At 45.6% G+C, this 20128-nt stretch overlaps 1 protein-coding gene across 1 annotated transcript; it reads left to right on the forward strand.

Moving 5' to 3' along the window:
* The first annotated feature begins 1441 nt into the window (after window positions 1-1441).
* itpk1b (inositol-tetrakisphosphate 1-kinase b) lies at window positions 1442-19618 on the forward strand. Its single transcript, XM_068751711.1, has 11 exons — window positions 1442-1520; window positions 1979-2123; window positions 4503-4527; window positions 7774-7899; window positions 9795-9912; window positions 15137-15235; window positions 15457-15497; window positions 15794-15959; window positions 16892-16959; window positions 17051-17213; window positions 17342-19618. Exons 2-11 carry the CDS (start codon window positions 2029-2031, stop codon window positions 17659-17661), a joined length of 1221 nt encoding a protein of 406 aa, XP_068607812.1. The 5' UTR covers window positions 1442-1520; window positions 1979-2028; the 3' UTR covers window positions 17662-19618.
* Window positions 19619-20128: the final 510 nt, after the last annotated feature.

Genomic DNA, 20128 nt, shown 5'->3' on the forward strand with positions numbered 1-20128 from the left:
GACGCAGAGCTCTGCGACGTTTTGATGAACGACTGTTCCTGGCGGGAGTTGGGGGTGCTCAGACCGCGTGGCGGAAGTGACGTGTGTACTGATCAACAACTCCCGCGTTTCGTGAAGAGTTGGGTTTGCCGCTTTGTTGAGCTGATAAAAATATTTATAACTTGTATAACGCAGTAGTTTAGGACTTTTGCATTATTCTGAGACATTTAAAGAGCCTTGTATGTTTTATTTTGCATGGAACTTAAATGAATTAAAGAGGGTTGAACTTTTATTAGATATTACAAAGAGATTTACTGAGATTTGAAGGCAATGCGATTTCTTTCCAGTGGATGGCGCTACTTTGACGTTTTTTCTCAGTGAGCAACACCGAACGAAATATACATGTGCTGTTCGTCCATTCAAAACTAACAGGCTGCAAAACACCAGATGAATAGATCATATCTGCAGTTGGTTCCGATACTATTTCACAAACCAGTTCACTGATCAATATTGTTGTCTTAATCACTTCCTTAAACAATCGTTCACAAACGAATTTGTAAGCTGGATGCCGCAACTCCTATGCAGGGCGGAACTTGTCTGATCGCGTCCAGGTTGCCCTCAGGAACTGTCGGTCGGAACCACAGATTTTAAAGGGGCAAAAATCAATAAGTACAAATTTAGTGTAGTTGACGAATGATGAAAACGGCAAGGATGGTATCCGGCTTAACTTTGCCAAGAATGGAATTACTGTGGCGACCAACGACGGGACAAGCCGAAAGAGAAAGAAGAAGAAGACTTGTAGAGGATAAATAACTCAAATACAATTTTGTGCTCATTCCAGTTTAGTCAACATGACCGAATTAAAAAAACAAATAAGTTTTGATAATATTACTAGATATATCGTTTAATCGTCACGCTCAAACGTAACAAACGCGACTGTAAATGCTCGCTATTTTCCGAGGAGTCCCTGAAGGCAGCTTCAGTGTCCTGTAACCTGGGCGTGTGCAGTAAAGACTGTATTTTCCGAGGAGTCCCTGAAGGCAGCTTCAGTCTCCTGTAACCTGGGCGTGTGCAGTAAAGATTGTATTTTCCGAGGGGTCTTGAAGGCAGCTTCAGTCTCCTGTAACCTGGGCGTGTGCAGTAAAGACTGTATTTTCCGAGGGGTCTTGAAGGCAGCTTCAGTCTCCTGTAACCTGGGCGTGTGCAGTAAAAACTGTATTTTCCGAGGGGTCCCTGAAGGCAGCTTCAGTCTCCTGTAACCTGGGCGTGTGCAGTAAAAACTGTATTTTCCGAGGGGTCTTGAAGGCAGCTTCAGTCTCCTGTAACCTGGGCGTGTGCAGCAGCCGAACTCAGTCCGGGCAGGGACTGAGCGTCCGGAGACATCTCTGCATGAGTCCGGCTGGGGGCTGTCTGTAGCCTGCTAGCTCCTCTGAAGCGCGGTCTCCTTCGCCGGACTGGGAATGGGAAACAGTCCGAGCTAGTTTCTGAAGTGGACAGCATTCAGGGGCGAGGGGGGGGGAGAACTGTGTTAGAATTTGCAGGTTTGTTTAATGCTAACTCTCCAATGCCTTCTCGTTGACGCGCTGAAGTCAGCAGCTAACTAGCAAGTTGACAGGCGACATTTATTTAAAACGCAATCCGTTATTCGTAAGTGGTTTCCGGATCTGTTAAGCGTGTTCTGGCAGGTAAAACTCCACCAACGAGCTAATCTGCGTTTCCTAATTTCATGTTAGCTATTGAGGTTGTCACCGCCAAGCTAGCCCAGCTAACGTTAGCATCTTGTGTTAGCGGTGGGTTGTTGATGCTAAAAAAAAAAATCACGTTCCCTGTAATAATCTGGGGTTCTAAATAAGCACTAATAATTGTGAGAACGTTCACTGCTACTGGGCTGGATGGAAGCTAGGAAGTTCCACCTCTGGCGGTGTTTTTGTCACGTGTGGTGAAATTGACAGGCTCTTTTGAAGTTGAGCAGTGCTTTTATGTTTTGTCGATGATCCAGGTTGAGTCGCGCCATTCATCTGAAGAGACAGAAGAGCCACGCAGCCCGAGATGCAGACATTCCTGAAGGGCCGGAGAGTCGGCTACTGGCTCAGCGAGAAGAAGATGAAGAAGATGAATTTCCAGGCCTTTGCTGACCTGTGCAGGTATTGTGGCTGCAAACACCGGTTCAAAGGCTTTTTGACCATTGAATCAAAGGTACAGCGTGACGTATCGGCAGATAAATTCCTTTTTATAATGATTGGAAGGTCAGGTTTATCATTTCCTTGCACAGAGAACAATCTCTCTTCCCGCGTCAATTCGAGTTGCCTCTTTCATTTTGTACTTCTTTACGCTGAAAGTCTGTCGAGCAAGTTAGATTTTGATTGATAAGACCTTTACAAATGTGATTGGTGGAGCGTTGCCCTCAATAGCAGGTGTCGCTGGCGGCAAAAAAGAAGATATTGCCGGTTGGCAATTTGTTGAGCCAAACGGATTTCAAAGCAGGCGCCGTTGCGTCTTCATGAAGCAGGAACGTAGGCTTGCGTTCAAACAAACGGACAAACCGTTACGGTGTCCTCTATGATCCGAGCGATGCGATATTAAGTTAGACTCGCGTTTGGCTTTTTATCGTCTCAGGTTGTCAGATGTTTTATTTCTGAGCAAAAAAAAAAGAGACTTGCATAGTCATAACAAGAAGGATATATTTGTATTTTAGGGAATGATTTGTTCTGATTCTCCAGCCTTGGTGTGTGTGTGTGTGTGTGTGTGTGTGTGTGTGTGCGCGCGTGGTTAAGGTGGAAAGAGCTTTGGCCACTTAAAGGAAGGTTGATGGTTTGAGTCTCAGGTCCAGACGCTGTAAAAAGATTTCCCCTTTAGGGATCAATAAAGTATTCAAGCTGTGTACTTTATGTTGGCTGCATTTAACCTGACAAAATGAACAATGGCAACAGCTAACTGTACGAGAGAGAGGATTTTCAAGCCGGACCAGGTGTGTTGTCGCCATGCAATCAGTTGCATGACGACTATGGTTGGTGGTTATACTTGTTTTAAGCGTTGTCTTGCCTCATGCAGTGACCCGGTTAGGCCGGACCTCCTCCTCCTCCTCCTCCTCCTCACCCTGCCGGCCTCTTCTTTCATCGGCTCTTTCTGGAGGGCTGTTTTTTTTTTAATATGAGAGAACTCTTATTTGTAACGAGTCACATTTAGAACCTTTCGTGAAAGATATCAGCGCACCTAAGTGCAAGAGAATGTGGGCGTATCCCGATTCTGATCTCGGCGTGACTGATTTTTATCAGGAAGACGCCGAGGTTCGACCTCGTGACTGCCCAGGTCGACTCCCTCTCATTGTGTGCCATGCGGCTGACATTTTGAGGGCCTCATCCTGCAGTCTGTCTCATCTTGTGCAGCTGGACTGAAGGGATTCCCGCTGGTCAAACCAAAGACTCCATTCACACCACAGGAAACTTGCCAGCTGCAGCATTAAATATCCACATTATTGTGAAGCAGTGAATGGACACGCCTGTTGCCATGGTACCGTAACCTCAACAGCGACTCGGCTGGACAGGCTGAGCTTGTTGTAGCGATGAACTGGTTTGTGTCGTCATCCTGAATCCAGTCGAGCAGATGTTGCATGTTCTCGTATCCTCTGTCAGAGCAGCCGAGGCTCCTGAACAACTCACGTCCACTGTTAATTTATTTTTAGCATGGAAACACCGATAGACTCGTGTGTGTGTGTGTGTGTGTGTGTGTGTGTGTGTTACTCTCCAGAGTAAACTAATGAAGAACTCTGAGCTGCTAAACTTGAACAGAGAGGAATTTAGTGAAGAAAGAAATGAATCAATGCCAGCAAAAGACCAGAACTGCAGTGAAGACATCTGATGTAAAAAAAAACATGTTTGACACTGAACAAAAATGGAACACGCAGTCGGATTACATTAGATGTTGATTAAATAACGTGGTTATTGATTGGAAGTGACTTGGACTGGTTGGGGTAATCCCCCCCCCCTCCAGCCAATCCCTGCACACCCAGCTTCTTCCCCTGCAAGCTGATGCAACCGTTGGTTTACAAAACCAAAGACGTTTTGTCACAGTTGAGGGATGCCATTGCACAAAAGTTCAGACGAGAGTTTGTCATCCTCACCAGGGCCTAAGAGTTCATTACTGCAACCGTCTTCCAAAGGATCATGTCTAGCACTTTGGATAAGTGGTGCAGGGCGTGTGTAGAAATGTGGGCGTGAGCAATTTGCTGAAGTCCATGTTGTGAACTTACAGTGACTAATAGCGACACTGAGATTATGGGATGATCGGGCAGACCAAGCAAACAAGTGGGGCAATAAAAAGATTGCGCTTTAAAGATATAGCGTGACAAAATCCTGTCCTGCCAGTCATCTCCGAGGATCTCCATATGCATTGTGGGAGTTTAACGCATCCTAGTCAGTGAAAGGTTTCTTGATTCACCAGACTGATCACACCTTTAAAAGATGCCCCACTGTGTCAGGCAACAAATGGTTTGATTTTCACTATTGTATTTGTTTGTTTTTCAGGAAAAGGGGAATAGAGGTTATTCAGGTAAGTCGTTGATGTGTTTTTCTTTTTATCTTTCATTGATTTATTGAGGAAATAAAAATGTATACTCTTGGGCAGAATTGAAACAAAGTATTTTGTTACGCTTGTGTTTATCAGTTTTCTGCTGTAAATTCAGATGTAGTTACTTCAGTGTTTTTTTTTGATATGATAGACAATAAATAAATACTTAAGTGAGAGACGGCTGGCATTCCTGCCCAAGGGAGGTAGTTGCTGCTCTCATTCATGGCTATTGTACAACGCACTAGAATGAATAGGTAAACACACAACCAACATTCAACAGCGGAGAAACAATTGTCAGTAAGCCCTGGGAGCTCAGTCAGCTAAAGTTCTCATCAGTTAAAGTGCTTTCTCTGGTCGAATCGGAAATCACCCTGCCTTTTCCTTTTTGGTATTTAATGCACTCCTCTTCTTTCTTTTCTTTCCTGCGGGTTCTGCTTTTCCCTTGCTTCGAGGGTATTTTTGTTCTCTGTGTACTGAGGACACAAGAACACCCAAGAAAAGAGCTGCTGTGTCCTGGGAATAGTCCCAAAAGTAAGCAGGGCTTTGTTTCCCACTGCGTCTCGTCCCTCCTGGGAGGACGGCAGGTCCTCAGGCCCTCAGCTCTGGGTACTCGGGGATGCGTGTGAACAGCGTTTTGGTCTTCCCCATCCTGAACGTCTCAGACAATCTACTTTAGACACACAGAAACTAACCGGGGTTAATAGTTGTGCCCTTCAGGGGATCGTCTATAGACGAATCTGGTTAGAATTCACCGCCTGAGATGCCCTCGGTGCAGGACGGAGCCTGCACTGGCACGATCGCAACACAGTTTAAGACAATGGCAGCCATTGTGACGCTCCGTCTCGTAGTGAACGTGTCTGTGTGTGAAGCTGTTTTGTTTCCAATGCCGGTTATTGTCTGCTGTATGAGACTTCAGTAGCTCCAAAATTGTAGATCAAGTGTTCAACTTGGATACCATCTATGTTTTATTCATTGGGTTTTTTGTGGGTTGGGGGGGGGGGGGGGTGCAGAACTGTAGCTGTTATCTTGATTCAAAGACCTTCTGTCCTTCTCCAGGATGTGAGAGCAGATTATAGATGCTAATGTATTTTTTTAAGACAATTTAAGCAACAAACCTTGTCCCTGTGGTCTGACAGACGAGCTGATACCGAGCCAACCTTGGGTTTGCGAAGGATAAATTAATTTGAGGCTTCAGTTCATGTTGGTTTGGTCACTGCCATGGTCGGGGCTTTTCAAAAACGTGCACCCAGTGACCAAAATGCTGCTTTAACCTTAACTTCTATGCATTATGCTATTACACGACAGATTCCTAAGATTAATGCCAGTAAACACGTCTGTCTGCTCATTACAAATCGCCCATCAGACCTCACAATTAAGATTTCTAGAAAAGCCTGCCTTACACTTTTGTTCACCTATTTATAGGTTAAAAACCAGGTTTTCCTTTAAAAAAAATAATAATAATGTTTTCTCCCCCAGAGGACTTGCAAGTATGCCATCTAAAACATTTCTGCTTTTGCTATTTAGCAGGACATCAATGCTTTTACTGCTGTGTCTTTGGATGAGCTGAAAAGCTGTTGTCATATTGCATTTGTTTTCTTCCGGAGAATACTAACATAAATTCTGATATGACTTCACATAAATTACGTCGATATGATTGGAATTCCAACGACGACAACCGTAAAGCACTCGGAGACAAAGAGAGATATTTATGGAGACTGCGACGATGACGTTGCTGTGTTCGGTCACACAATGCACATTCCCATGTATGAGCACAGTGAGAATGCGGCGCTGTAGTTCGGATGGATTAGGTAGATTTCGCCTTTGTTGAGCGGCTTGCTGTGCGTTCATACATCTCATTGTTTCCCGCCATGTTGTATCAATGTAAACGGTTTTAAAACGACGCCGTACGGTCCTGTTGTGCTGAATGATGCCCTTTTTTTTTAAGCACATTCAACAAAGCAAATGTGTTCTGACAGTGTTGGATTTGATTGGACGTCGTGCCCCCCCGCCCGACGGTAGATCATCTGGTATTTAACAGATTTACTGCTCTGTGAAGTTGACTTTTCAGGGCTGGACCAAGGTTACGCTAATTGATCATCTATCCGTCACAGCTCGCATAATCATTAACCAGGAAGTGTTGGCTTTGACAGTGGCCAACCCTAATCCAACTGAAACTCTGTGGAGTTTTAACAGTGTATTGATCCACACCGGTGTGTCTAAGGTGTATTCACTCTCAGGTTTGCGTACTCTCTGTTCTGTTAAAAGGACAGTGTGGTCCCGTCCAGCTTGTTTGCTTGGGTGTTACTGAACTGTCTTTTGTCTGTCCCGGTTAGAGGATGTATTTGCAGATTCGGTAATGAGTTATTGTGTTACCGTGTTGTGCAACAGAGGCTGTTGAGCAAGTAAAAAAAAAAAAAAAAAAAAGTCACAACTTTAAGCACCTTTTGTGTTTTTGGCAATAATAAATCCTGATGTTGTAATTCAAAACAAATACAACATAAACTCTGGCTGTACTGAAGTTATAACTATAAATAAGTGTGAGGAAAGGATTTAGCCGGTCCTGATCCTGTTTTATAACCCCCCCCCCAAAAAAAAAAAAACACAGATGCATGATTGCTTCCTAGAGTAGGAGTGTAAAGCTGGATGGAGATTTATTTCTCAGCAGATTTATGAATATGGAGGGCAATGGTAAATTAAAATCTCTCTCATCCAGTCTGTATCAATGAAAATGCAGCTCTAGTAGATAATGCTCTATTTTGGTGAATTCTGTTTACAGTATGTATGGCCCATTTTTTCTATTTTAAATGCCAGCGGTGCCGGTGCAGCGATCGACCCGCTTCTACCTGAGTTAATCAGTCCGTGCACTGGTGCATGTTTAAATTTAAACTCCCTTTCTCAGCATATAAATAAAATCTGTTTGTTTTACTACTCCATAATGGGGAAACAAAGAGTCCATAATAAACACTGTATATGTGAACCAGCGGCAGAAGAAGAGTACCTTTTTGTTTTGCTCAAGAATGGCGTGAAGGAAGGCTTATTGGATGAATATTGTATTTATAACAGAATGTTATTAACAATTACACAAGTGAGCAATTACAATGTTGAAGCGTAAGTTTAGAAATGCACTGTGCAACAATGATGTGAGAAACGGAATAGCTGACTTCTGAGAACAGGGTCATTTATTCTTCATTTCCGGAGACATGACTCTTCTGTCTGTCCTCCTCTCAGCTGGACCTCAGCCAGCCTTTGGAGGACCAGGGTCCACTGGATGTCATCATTCACAAGCTGACTGACCTGATCCTAGAGGCCGACCAGAACGACTCGCAGGCGGTCCTGCTGGTGCAAAGGGTACAGGTATGCATCTCTCCTGTCTTACTCAGAGGCTCCACAATGGGGGGGGGGGGGAGTTTGGAAACAGTGTCTTTATTTCAGTCCAGTACTTGTAACCGTGTATTCGCTGTTAGATTTGTCCTACGCTGTGTCGGTTTGAGGAAGTTCATTTGTTGCCTCGTGAAACCGAGACAGCAGATATGATGCGGAACGCGGACTCTTTCCATATAGTTCTAACACAGAGGTAGGTGAGCGTTTTCTGACTCATACATTTTAGTTCTTTTCACTGCAGTGATTCAATAGTGGGTTTTTTCTTCTTCTTCTTCATCCTGCGAAGTGAGAAACGTCTCAGCTGGACAGCAATTTGCAGCTGCTGTGAACACGCGTCAGAAGACCGGTTCCAGGACTCTCTTCATCAATCTAGCATTGCTATATATGGTGAAATTTAATTTCCACGAGCCCCGTTCTTGCTCTCCATCGTTGTGAATGACTCGGACGAGTCATCGTCGTGATCGGCATCAAGCAGTTCTGTCAACTTGTCCCTGAACGACATGTTTATAAGGGACGAACAGGACGCTCGTGTGGAACACACAAAGAGCAAAATCTGTTTAATCAGAACATCGGCTCACTTTTACGGTGCTCTAGTCTCTTTTTGAGACGGGAGCACAAACCGTGTTATTTGTAAAGGCATTTATGATTTTTAAAAAAAAGGCAAGTTTATTATTACATTGTCATTAGACTTGTCCTTTATAATGGTGCAATAAAATGAACATAGACAAATGAACTGTTCACAACGAATTAATAATTAGCTAACACTTCGTCATTGTGATAGCGCTAGGTAAAAGCGCTAAAACATTCACTGCATATTAATGCCTCCGGTGTCACGGAGATGACCGACGGCCAGCAGCCCTGATAGGGTCTTTTTTTGCCTCTTTTTTTTATACGACCGAACAGTTTCTCTCCCTGTGGAAACAGATCTGCACGGAAAAGCAGGCAGAAAATGTGCAGGCCTAACGCCCCCCCTCTCATTCAGCCACGCTGACATGCTTTTGGCTCTTCTCCTCTCCTCTCACCTCCTCCTCTTGTCTAAATGCATTTCTCCTTCTGAGATGCAGACGATCAGCGTGCAGTGGCACTTATCGGCAGACCATCCTCCTGAACTGCTGGAAGATTAGTTTGGGTTTATTTTGTGGTGGCAGCGTGTTTGACTTGCGTAACAGCTCTGCTTGCTTTGATCGCCGCGGCCCACTAAACCCCGGCAAATCCCTCAGATGGGTCCAGCAATTTCAATGCAAACGCAATATTGACAATGCAACGTGTGTCAGTATGAAGGACTGTGATGTAAGCGGCCCTTTTCATTTATATTTTTATGCAGACCTTTTTGTCTGCATGAAAATTGCGTGAAGGAGGGATTGGCAGAAGTATCCACGGCGATGAAAATGGGAGCTGAAAAGAGAACGTTGGTGCAGTTATGTAAAACGGAAAACCACACGGTGACCTAACATCCAGTGATGTAACCTACACAGAACCTCTGGCGTATATAAGTCATGCTCTCTTTGGCTCAAATCAAGACGGGGCAGGTCATGGTGATGGGGGGTGGGGGGGGGCTGCTTAGGTGGTAGAGCGTTGTCTACTCGTCAGAAGGGCGGTGGTTCAGGCCCCAGTCTACATGAGCAAGATACTTATCCTCCCCAGGTATCTTAAGGGCTGCCTCCTCTGGGACGGGTCAAATGTCGAGAAGAATTTCCCCTCCCAGGCGATCAATAACAGAAAAAGAGCAGGAAAGGAGACGAGTTCGATGGACTCCGGACCTCACATGTGGATTTAAACCCACAACCACCATTCCACCCTCCATGAGAAGTGACTTAAGTACTGTTAAAGTTAGCCGTTTCCCAGAAATGTCCGTGTCTTCGTTTCAGGACTACATCGACGCCCACCCTGAGACAATCGTTTTGGACCCCCTTCCAGCCATCCGGACTCTGCTGGACCGCTGCAAGTCCTACCAGCTCATCCACAGGATAGAGAGCTTAATGCAAGGTAAATGTGTTGGCTAGTTGTCGACACGCAGCAATACCCCCCCCCCCCCCCCCCACACACACACACACACACTGAAATGTGCCATTATTATTCACCACCACTTGTTTCAGAATCCATTCAGTTGCCAACAAATCTCAGTCTACTGAAAAAAAAAAAAAACATGTTGCAATAAATCCTTCAGAAGCTTCCTGTCAACATTTTTGCTCTAGGGAGGAGTTGATTTATTGTTTTGAACATTTTAGCAGGTGCATTTTATAGCACAGGTGAGTTTTACAACATAAATACCAAGAGGCAGTTTCTGCTTTTTGTCCATCCCATTTGAATTACAATAGCAGACTGTACCAGAAAAAACCACCGCCCACTTGAAAAGCAGTGCGTTTCAAGAGCGCCACACACACCGTGTCGTTCAAAGCATCCATTAGTAGAATCAAACTCAAAGTACTTCCTAAGTTTTTGCTTCATGTACCTGATAAACTGACGTTTGAGTGTATTCGCCCGCGGCCGGGGTTTTAAGTCTTTGTATGGAGTTAATGCTTAGTGTCCCGGTTCATATTAAGTCGACACATTAGCGTCTCCGTTCTCCTTTTCCTTCTCCTCGATATTGTATATAAGCAGCGGTTGTCTACAATAATAAAGGAGCAGCTTATTCCATAACACATTCTTCTACTGTACTTAGCCTGTGTAATATTAAATGGGCCCGGGTTGTGATAGCTGCAGCTTGTCTGTCTTCCCTCTCCACTCCTGGAGGGGGACACGTGGATAACATATGGCGCCCTACGGTTGAGTTATATTACACAATGCGTCCGAGCAGATGTTTAATTCTTCCTGGTCGCGCGCTTTGCTGATAACGTAGTTTTTCGTCTCTGTCTCTGTCTCTCTCGTGCAACAAAAGCTCGTCTCCATTTCCTCCTGTCTGAACCCCGTCTGAACTCGGTGCTGTGAGATTTTGAGTGAAGGAACTGCACTTGCATTTGAGCAACACCTTCCTCTCTCCCTGACCCATGCAATGACTGGAGCAGGAAAAGTCGTTCGGCTAGAAGCAGAGAAATGCAATGACGACAGGAGCGCATTCTCTACCCACGCACACAGTATAAACACACCATGTGACTCATCCACTCGTCCTTTACCCCCCCCATAAATGGCAGGGAACCTAAACCTCGCAAGTATTGCGTCACCAAAAGTCCGTGACTCCACGTAGTGCTGCTCTGTCATGTCGGAGCAGCCGACCAGAAGCCTTTCAGCATGGCAGCGTCATGATCGTCTTAAAATAGAACGTCCAGACGACGTCTTTTATCTAAACGGACATGACGGTTGCATAACGGTGTGTGTGTGCATTAGCTGCATCGCTGAACTACTTTGTGTATTGGAGTTGAAGAGGAAGATGTAAATGTACCCTGCATCAAAAAGGGTTAAGGATGGAGTAAGATAGAAGAGTGTGCCTTGCTTTCTCAGGCACGGCCGCTTCCTTCTCCTTATCAGCAGAGACCATGAAGTCCTGGAACAGCTGCTAAGGCAACCCGGTAATAAAAAAAAAAAGCTGTAGAGGCAGCCATGCTTCAGTCTGCATGAGTCACAGTTGGTACTCGGTAGGAGGAAGCACTTGAGGGTAAGTCTTTCTGTGGAAAAGCCTTCTTTTATCGCTAATGAGTTTCCATAATGACAAGTGACCCCTGACATGGTAAATTTGGCTGTTCCACCCTGAAGCGTTTCAAATGACACAAACGTAATGGGAAGAATTGGCTCGTCTTACTGTTATGTTCGATAGACGAGGACCACATGCGCACTAATGGATCAGCGTCACTGGTTCGTAATTGTACTCTTTGGAACTTTGGCACTGCTCTTCTGGTTTGTGTTTCCTATCTGAGCCAGAGCAAGGTAGCTGTTTATGTTACTTGTTGGAATCTAGTGGTTCCTGTGTGTGCTAGAGTTTTGATATCTGGGACTGTTTTTGTAGACGGCAACCGTTGTCAAGTAAACCCTACAATAAAACAAAAGTCTCTCTGGACGTTTGAAGATCGAATGCAAGCCGACTTCTCCGGATCAAACTCTGGATCCTTCCTGGTTTATGCGGTCTCCAGTTCCGCGTGCTGACATTAATTTATTCCTAAACAAGTGCTCAACCCAGAACCGACTGAATATTGATATTTAATCACAGCGGCAGAATGAAAAAGACAAAACATTAAGACTGAAGGCTAGATTTGCCGTGATCATTAAGATGAGTATCTCACCAAAGGAATGTAGGATGTGCCATTTTAAGAAAGGCGTTTAATTTCTTTAAGTACTTATAATAGTAGTTGTAGAGAGGGAGAGTGTGTGCTTGAGTTTCTAGGAAACAAGCTAAATAGCAACCTTCTGTTGGCGTCAGCCTTCCGCCCAAACAGCTGTGCGCTTTAAAAGCTTAACGTAATTTGTTTTTTTGTTGATCCCTTGACCCAAGCAGAAGATATGATCACAACCTAAGGCAGAGGGTCTCAAACGCAGGGTCCGCGGGCCAGAACCAGCCCACCAGGTGTGAGAAATGATGACATTCACTCCAAAATATTCATGTGACCACCGGGGAGCGCACTGTTTCAGCGCTCCTCGCTGGGTTGCTAGCTGCTAAAAATGGATCACTTCATGGAGCTGGTCGTCCGAACCGCTAATTTTATTAATGCCCAGGAGCCTGAATCGCCGCCGAGTAGCCGAAGATAAAGGGCCGATCGGCTGATGAAGTTCTTCCACCGGGTGTATTCTCAGGCCACTTATGGTCAAAGCCCCTATTGGTTTGCGCGCATAAATATGAAAATGGCACTCTGCACTTGGCAACAGAGGTCGAGATGAGATGACGGAAGAGGAAAAAAGAAAAAGTGGTGGAACTAGACGAAGACGCTAAAAAAGCATCTCGTGGTGGCGTCCCGTAAACGTCGTCCTCGGCTCCGCTGGGTCTGTGCAGAGTACACAGTGTTTAGACAGACCCAGAGATTGATCCCTTCCATACCCTCAGCCCTGAAATATCAACCAGAGCCAGGCACGCATGCTTATTACAAACTTAACCACACACTCGTCTTCCTCATCCGCGTTTCCCTGATCTCATTATAAATTCTTCACTTTGAAATATTTTCTGTTTGGCAAGGTTTGATCTCTCGGTGGTTTATTTGTTTGACAACATTTAACGCCATCACTCTTTAGGGACATCCTGATGTAATGGGGATGTTTTCCAAGCTTCCAGCTCCCCAGAGTGGCTGGTTGCAGAGCTGGATTAGATCCAGCCGCTCGGGGAAAGGTTAGAGTATGGAGCAAGTATGGAGCAAGTATGTCTGTCTGTCTGTCTGTAACAACAGAAATAGACAGCTGTGAACCGTTTTTTGTTACTTTGGGCTTCTGAGAAGATGCAAATTAATTCCATTTTGTTGTAAAAACAAAAAATGAAAGTATCCCTATTAGAAAATGGCTTTTATTCATATTGGTTAAAGCTCTGCTGTAGTTCATCTGTCAAGTCTGCAAATTCTTAAATAACACAGCTGTGAATATTTCTCACACCATTTTACATGAACTCGGTAGGAATCGGCGGAAAGACGGCACTCGTTTCTTTCCATCAAGTATTTGTCAATGTTTTTTTCTTTTTCTTTTATATACATCATGCTTATTCATTCAAAAAACAAAACCCTGTGAGCCACGTGACAGCAAAATTGATCTGCTGGCTGCAGACGCGGGTGAGCGCCTGCTGGCCTCGACGAGCAGGAGAACCGATATAATTACTGCGGCGTTGACGTTAAACATGACGGTTTTAAACCCGTCTTGGAGCACGGAATTACAATAATGACTGACAGGCGTGTTTTTCCTTGCGTGTAGGGTCAAAGGAAACTGAAATAATTGAAACACCCACTGCGTTGCGAACATGACCGACAATTACTCCATTTAAATGAATGCGGCTTCTACCTCTAGACAACATGCTCTGCTCTTCCGATGCTACGTGACCTTCCTGTCCTCCTGACAAAGCGCTCGGGTGTTTCTCTTCAAATCCTCAGGCCAGATGAGTTCTGCTCTGATCAAGCATTTGAAGTATGCAGAGTTCAAAAAGCCACAGCATCATTCGGTGTCCGTCTCAAATCCTCCCACGCTTGAGTCCGTCAAGGCTGATGGCTTTTTATTTTAGCTGCAGCTTCTTCACCGGAGGAATCACGTTTGAACCCCTGCAGGAGCTTTTTTTTTTTTGGGACTGTTCGCAGCCGTCTTGGCGAGGCGCTATAGACGCCGTCATTCGGAGCTCACCTCAGCGTGGAGTGAATGTGGATGAATTCTCCTGACCTCGGCACTAGCGGTAGAGGAGAGCGCCGCCGGTTTACCAGCTCTCGGTTGGGCCCGTTCACTGATTTCCTGTGATGTGTCCAACCCCCCCCCCCCCCGGTGTGTACCTGCCGCAGAGGGGAAATTACACAAAGCAGAACATGAACACGGGAGGCATCCTAAAACCCTGACATGGCTCAGAATGATGTTTGTGGTTTTATTCTTATCAGGAGTGAACGCTATCGCAGCAGGATGTGAGGTAAACAAACATTAATGTGATGTAGAAACGAGGCTGCCTGCTTAATTAAAGCATGCTGGAGTTGGTCTGTAATTGACCCTGCTGTTTGCTCGCCGTTCTGCCCAGCGGTGACGCATTCCGTCTTCCAGGCAGGCGACGCTTCCTCAGCCGGTTTCCACGCGTCTGTAGATCCTCGCGGTTTTCCTGCCGGCGGTTGCGCGTTTAATACTTTGTGCTATATTTCCTTGAATAGTCCTTTGTCCCGCTTGCCCGGCGATGGCCTCGGTTGTGTTTGTTCTCTAAACATGTTGAAATAGGAGGATCTGGTGCCCAGAAAAACAAGAAACAAACCGTCACTATCCAGTGAAGCTCTTCACCAGAGAGGAATCATTAAGCTTGTTTGTAAATGTGAGCTTCAAACCCGTCTAGTTTAAAATCCACCTGTTGTTTCCGTAGAAATATCAGCCAGTTCACGTTTGTACATGGATAAATGTTTCCTTCCTTCTGCTGTATCGACTAAATGAAATGTATGTTTTGGGTTTTTTTGACAACAGAAAACGTAATTATGTCAACGCGGGCTCTTCCAGATATTTAACCCTTTCAGCTAAAGGCTTTATGACAAAAAGGATTGTTTAGTAGCGAGCCTTGTTGCTGAGATCTGAAATGTATTCTCTGTCATTCTCTGACACGATCCCGGTCTTTTTATTTGACTTCTGTTAGACGACAGGCTCTGCTCGCCTCCATTCATGGTCCTGAACACGGCGTGCAGCCCTGATGTCCTGGAGCAGATCAAGAGGCAAGGACTGACATTCCCCTTCAGTGAGTAGTTTCACATCCTCGGTTAACTCAACCTGTTCTGCATTTTGCAATTTTTATAGACCTGATTTCACAGAAATGTGAGACAGGAATTCACACGGCATCTCCGAGTGTAAAGAATAAAAGCCCGAGTGTGAGACGTTTCTCTCTTCTGTAATATTAAAGGCAAAGTTAGGCTTCCTCCATAAATTCTCGCTCTTCCCTCACTTGTGTTTCTTCCTTAGTTTGTAAAACACGGGTGGCTCATGGAACCAACTCCCATGAGGTAAGAGGCCGCGGGGCTCGGAGGTCACTCCCACACTTCACAGTTTGCTTTGTGTCAACAGTAACACTTGTCCTGTCACGGGGTTGTCTTTTAACGCGAGTCCAAACAACGAGATCAGATAAAGGGCCGGACCTCGCGTGGCAGGCCGGTCAAAGGGCGTCATCGCTCAACGCCGCATATAATTAAGTCGGGGCTTTAATTAGACTCGCGTTTGAAAGCGCCTGCTTGTCTGAGCCCACGGCCGTCGTTCAGCGGGTACCTGAGTGGCGTGCTGTTTAACTGGGTGTCGTCCACAGATGGCCATTATCTTCAGTGACGAGGACCTGAACGACGTGAAGCCCCCCTGCGTGATCCAGAGCTTCATCAACCACAATGCGGTGCTGTACAAGGTGTTTGTGGTGGGAGACTCCTACACGGTGGTGGAGAGGCCGTCGCTGAAGAACTTCCCTGCCGGCCGGGCAGGTGAGACGAGACCGGGTTGGGGACGGCGGAGGGACAACTGGGGAAGTCCAACGGCTGCCAACTGCCACAATGTCCCGCCTGTGCAAGTTGTGCAGCTCCTCCGAATTAGCCAATAAAAGGCCTCATAAAATGACTTTACGGCCCCTGCGATTGGACATTGTCAACCTTTTAAGGGATACGGCAAAGGGCAACAGATTGTTGCCCTGTTGGTGCACGGCGTTTAGAATAAACACGGGGAGTGGTGTTCTTTTCCATAAACCTGTCAGAAGCCGAAGCAGGTTTGTCCCTTGGCTCAAATAACTGCAGTATTTCCGTGTGATGGACTCGAAGCTCTCACGTAAAAAAAAAAAAAAAAAAGAGGTTGAGCCAGCCTGCCAGAAGCAGAGAAGCACAATCCGACACAAAGTGGCACACCTCAGTGTTAATAAGGGCGAGCGTTTAGATCAGCATTGTCTGCAGCCGGTTGCTGTACTTGATGAGCGGAGGTGAGACGTGAGGGAACTTGATGAAAGCTGCTGGAGTCCCCCGAATGCCGAGGAAATGTTCCTTAATTATCTCCTTTTAGGATAGGATGAACTGGATCAGCTTTTATGAAAGGAGATAAGACCGTCTCTCAATTCCTTGCAGCGGCGACATCCGTTCATAAAAGTTTTCCCGTGTGTTTTCCACCGTCTTCCGTTTGCCGCAGGACATTTTCCAACTGAGGTTTAGATGAAGTGGTGAAGACGAGACGACGGGGATGTAATATTGGAATATTCATATGCAGCTGTAAGCGCCTTAGTTTCCTCAACACAGACGCATTAAGAAAGAAAGCCCTTCACTGGGTGCGCTTCTCTCTGCTGCCACCTAGTGCCAGAAAGGAGAAGCGTTTCCAGAAGGTACTGGTGTCAAAATATCTTCAAAGGTTCAGTTTTCTTTTCTTACTCTTTCAGACAGGAAAGCAATTTTCTTCAACAGCCACAATGTTTCCAAACCGGAGTCGTCCTCAGACTTGACCACGGTGCGTCCAGGGTGGGGTTGATCACGGTCCTGCGTGACGTGCACGGGGGGGGTGCTCGCTGGTTAACGTTGACATGCTCTGTTTATCTCAGAGGGAGAACGTCGAGGGCGTTTCTCAGCCGCCTAGCGATGATGTCATCCGAGAGCTGTCCAGATCTCTGCGGCAGGCGCTGGGCGTGTCCCTGTTCGGCATCGACGTCATCATCGACAACCAGACCGGCCAGCATGCAGTGATCGACGTTAATGCCTTTCCTGGTAGGTGGGCCCGGATCGGATCTACACGAGGGGATCCTGCTCGGATCGTCATTTAGGTTCAGCAGTTCAAATGTAAACGCTAAACCGAGCGACCGTACAAGTAAACCCTCTCGAACTGCGTTGGGCAGGTTACGAGGGCGTTCCCGAGTTTTTCAACGACCTCCTGAACCACATCACCAGCACGCTGCAGAGCCGCGGCCCGGACTTCCCGCCGGGCGGTGAGCAGCCCAAGGGCCTGCCTGTCGGCACCGTGGCGCCCAACGCTGCGCCGCCGGCCCCCGGCTGCTGCAGCATGATGGGAAAAGAGGCCAGCGGCAACCCCTGGATCGTAGAGGGCGACGTCGGGCTCAAGGGCCCGCGTCAGAGACTGGGCTGCAACTCGGCCGTGTCCCCCAACTTCCAGCAGCACTGCGTCTCCACTTTAGCGACCAAGGCTTCGTCCCAGTGACTGATCCGCTGCACCGACTCCGCCTGATGGTGACAATAATAATCATAATAATTATGATGTTAATAGTGATAATATATCTAATCAACAAACGAACCTTTTCCTATAGTTATTGGGAATGATGATTGGGTGTAAGCTCTTTCCGCTCGACCTTTTTTGTATTTGTCATTTCGTCTAATGAGACTTAACAGTACTGTAACGGGAACTTTTGGGAACAGCTGATTTTAGTTTTCTCTCTGAAATGAAAGTGTGGTGGGAATAGTCGAGTCAGGACTGGAGGAAGGACGTGCCACTAGAGGAGCGACGTATGATCCGTTGTGTGTCTCTTGCACACAGGCACGTTTCTGCAGTTCTAGTGACGTGTTTGCGTTCTGGTTAATGCCACTGACTCCTCTGCACCAAGCCGGAGGGAGAGAGGCTGAGCGTTCTAACACGACCCCCCCCCCCCCCCCCAGACCCGCGGACAACCGGCGGCATAGGACAAAGCGAGTCTGGACATGAATGGGATTTTATCTGACTGAACAGATTTGCTGTCTCCCCCCCCCCAGTGCCACGAAAAACACAATTTAATTCTTAAAAGGAAGAAAGTCCATTTCCATGAACAGACCAATATTTTTTAAGCGTTATTGTTGCACCGACGTGTTTTCTGCGTGTTCAATGCCCTGATGTTGGGTCATCAGCGGACGAGGCGCGTTCCAGTGCAGAAAGACGAGCTCACATTCCTATTTGTGTTGAGGATTTCATGACTTGTGGTTTTTGTTTCATGTTTTTCTGGATTCCATCTCTTGTGACGTCGTAGGTTATCTCCTTTCACAGACTCTGCATATCTTCTATGCTTGTGTCTGTTCTCTCACAGCCAGCCCGACCCATCAACAGACTCCAGATTCTGTTACCCCACCAGTATAATAGCAGATTAGTGTATCAACGCCCACCAGTAAGGTATTCATTATTTTTTTCGCCTAAACAACAGTACAGGTAATTAGGGAATTTGTTTCTTACCAGTCGTTCGACTCCATTTTTAATTCTAACAGCACTTTGACAAATTCAGTCAGAGGAACCTTCTGCCCAGTCGATGGGCTTCGAACCCATCGTCTTCTGTTCCAGCTGCTGTATGAAGTTTGAGAGGGGGGCCCGGCTCTTGTTCAGCGTTCACTGAGTTTCTTTTTACTCTGATTTTGTTCATGTCTTTGTCCTGATATCTACTAAAGAGCAAGTTTATTTTATTGAGATTTAACGGGAGAAAATGTTTTATATGAATGAAAAGCATGAGATGATTTTGAACAAGTTGTGGATATTTATTCGAGGTAAAGTAAAAATGCTGGGATCGGTTTGTTTAGGTGGTTTCGACGGGACGGGACGGGACGTCGTCTTCCCGCTAGCATCTAGCAGGGAGGACCCGCCGACTGTCGGATTCCTCTGAGCCTGCTTTGTCTTCTGTCGTCCCAGGGAGCCGTCTTTTTATCTTGCTCCATCAGTATCTGAGGGAACGAGCTGTGATCCTAAATAACCAGCATCTCTGGAACAAAACGCTGAGCATCGAGAGAATATTTCCACCCATCTTTTATTTGCCACAATTTAAACGTGATGCAATAGTAAATCGGGTTCAGAGGGATCTCCCACTCGGCAGCAGGCGTGTCTCTGTGTACACAACTCTATTGTATATCCTGTTCCTCATTGTGCTTCAACGTGGGAATCAACGGTTACTCCCTTTGGATCGTCTGCAGCCCACACGGTGTCATTATGACCCCCCCCCCAGCTTCCTACCTGAATGTTTACTGCTTGGGTGTCTTGTACATTATGTGTTTGTGTATATATATATATACATATATATATGCCTAAGCTTACATCAGTGCAGTATGCTGTTTTGTATCAGTTCTGTAATTGAGATGAATCTAAGATTTTGTGATCTTTTCTAATTAAAAGGCCAAAACAACGGGGTGAAATAAACATGTTCAACTTTCTCTGGCTGTTTTGGGTTCAGATTTTTTCCCTGCACTAATTATGTTGAGAAATAAGTGTGAGGTCACTTATGACTCTAAGGCTATATTTATCCTTAAAATATGACTACCGGCACTCTGTTCAGATCATTCTTTTTGGGGTATTTTTACACAAGTCTGCATATGTATCATTCAGTAGTTCTTGTTTTCAGTTATACAGCATTTATACATAACTGAATACTTTAATTTCTTTCTATGAATATATCCTATGCAAAGAATGTTCAGAACTGCTGTTCAACATTTCTACCTCCAGCATTCTGGTGTTTATTTCCTCACCATTACACATTTCATCAAACTGAAGACGGTACGAAAAGACAACAGCTAACACAGACAATACAAAACGGTCATTTAAAAAAATATATCTTTTCATAATCTTTGATCTGTACATTTAAAAAAAAAAAAACAACACAACATATTTACAAGGTAACCAGACAAAAGACAGTCTAAAGCCTTCTAGTGCTACTTTGTGTTCC

This window comes from Brachionichthys hirsutus, chromosome 18 (assembly GCF_040956055.1).
Source record: "Brachionichthys hirsutus isolate HB-005 chromosome 18, CSIRO-AGI_Bhir_v1, whole genome shotgun sequence".
Classification (NCBI taxonomy): Eukaryota; Metazoa; Chordata; class Actinopteri; order Lophiiformes; family Brachionichthyidae; genus Brachionichthys; species Brachionichthys hirsutus.

What these genes read in the sequence shown, in the direction of transcription:
- itpk1b (XM_068751711.1), top strand. Translation starts at nt 2,029, where the DNA reads ATGCAGACATTCCTGAAGGGCCGGAGAGTCGGCTACTGGCTCAGCGAG. An exon ending in GCCTTTGCTGACCTGTGCAG is followed by an intron (nt 2,124 to 4,502) that starts GTATTGTGGCTG and finishes TTTGTTTTTCAG; the next exon opens with GAAAAGGGGAATAGAGGTTA. An exon ending in AGGACTGACATTCCCCTTCA is followed by an intron (nt 15,236 to 15,456) that starts GTGAGTAGTTTC and finishes TTTCTTCCTTAG; the next exon opens with TTTGTAAAACACGGGTGGCT.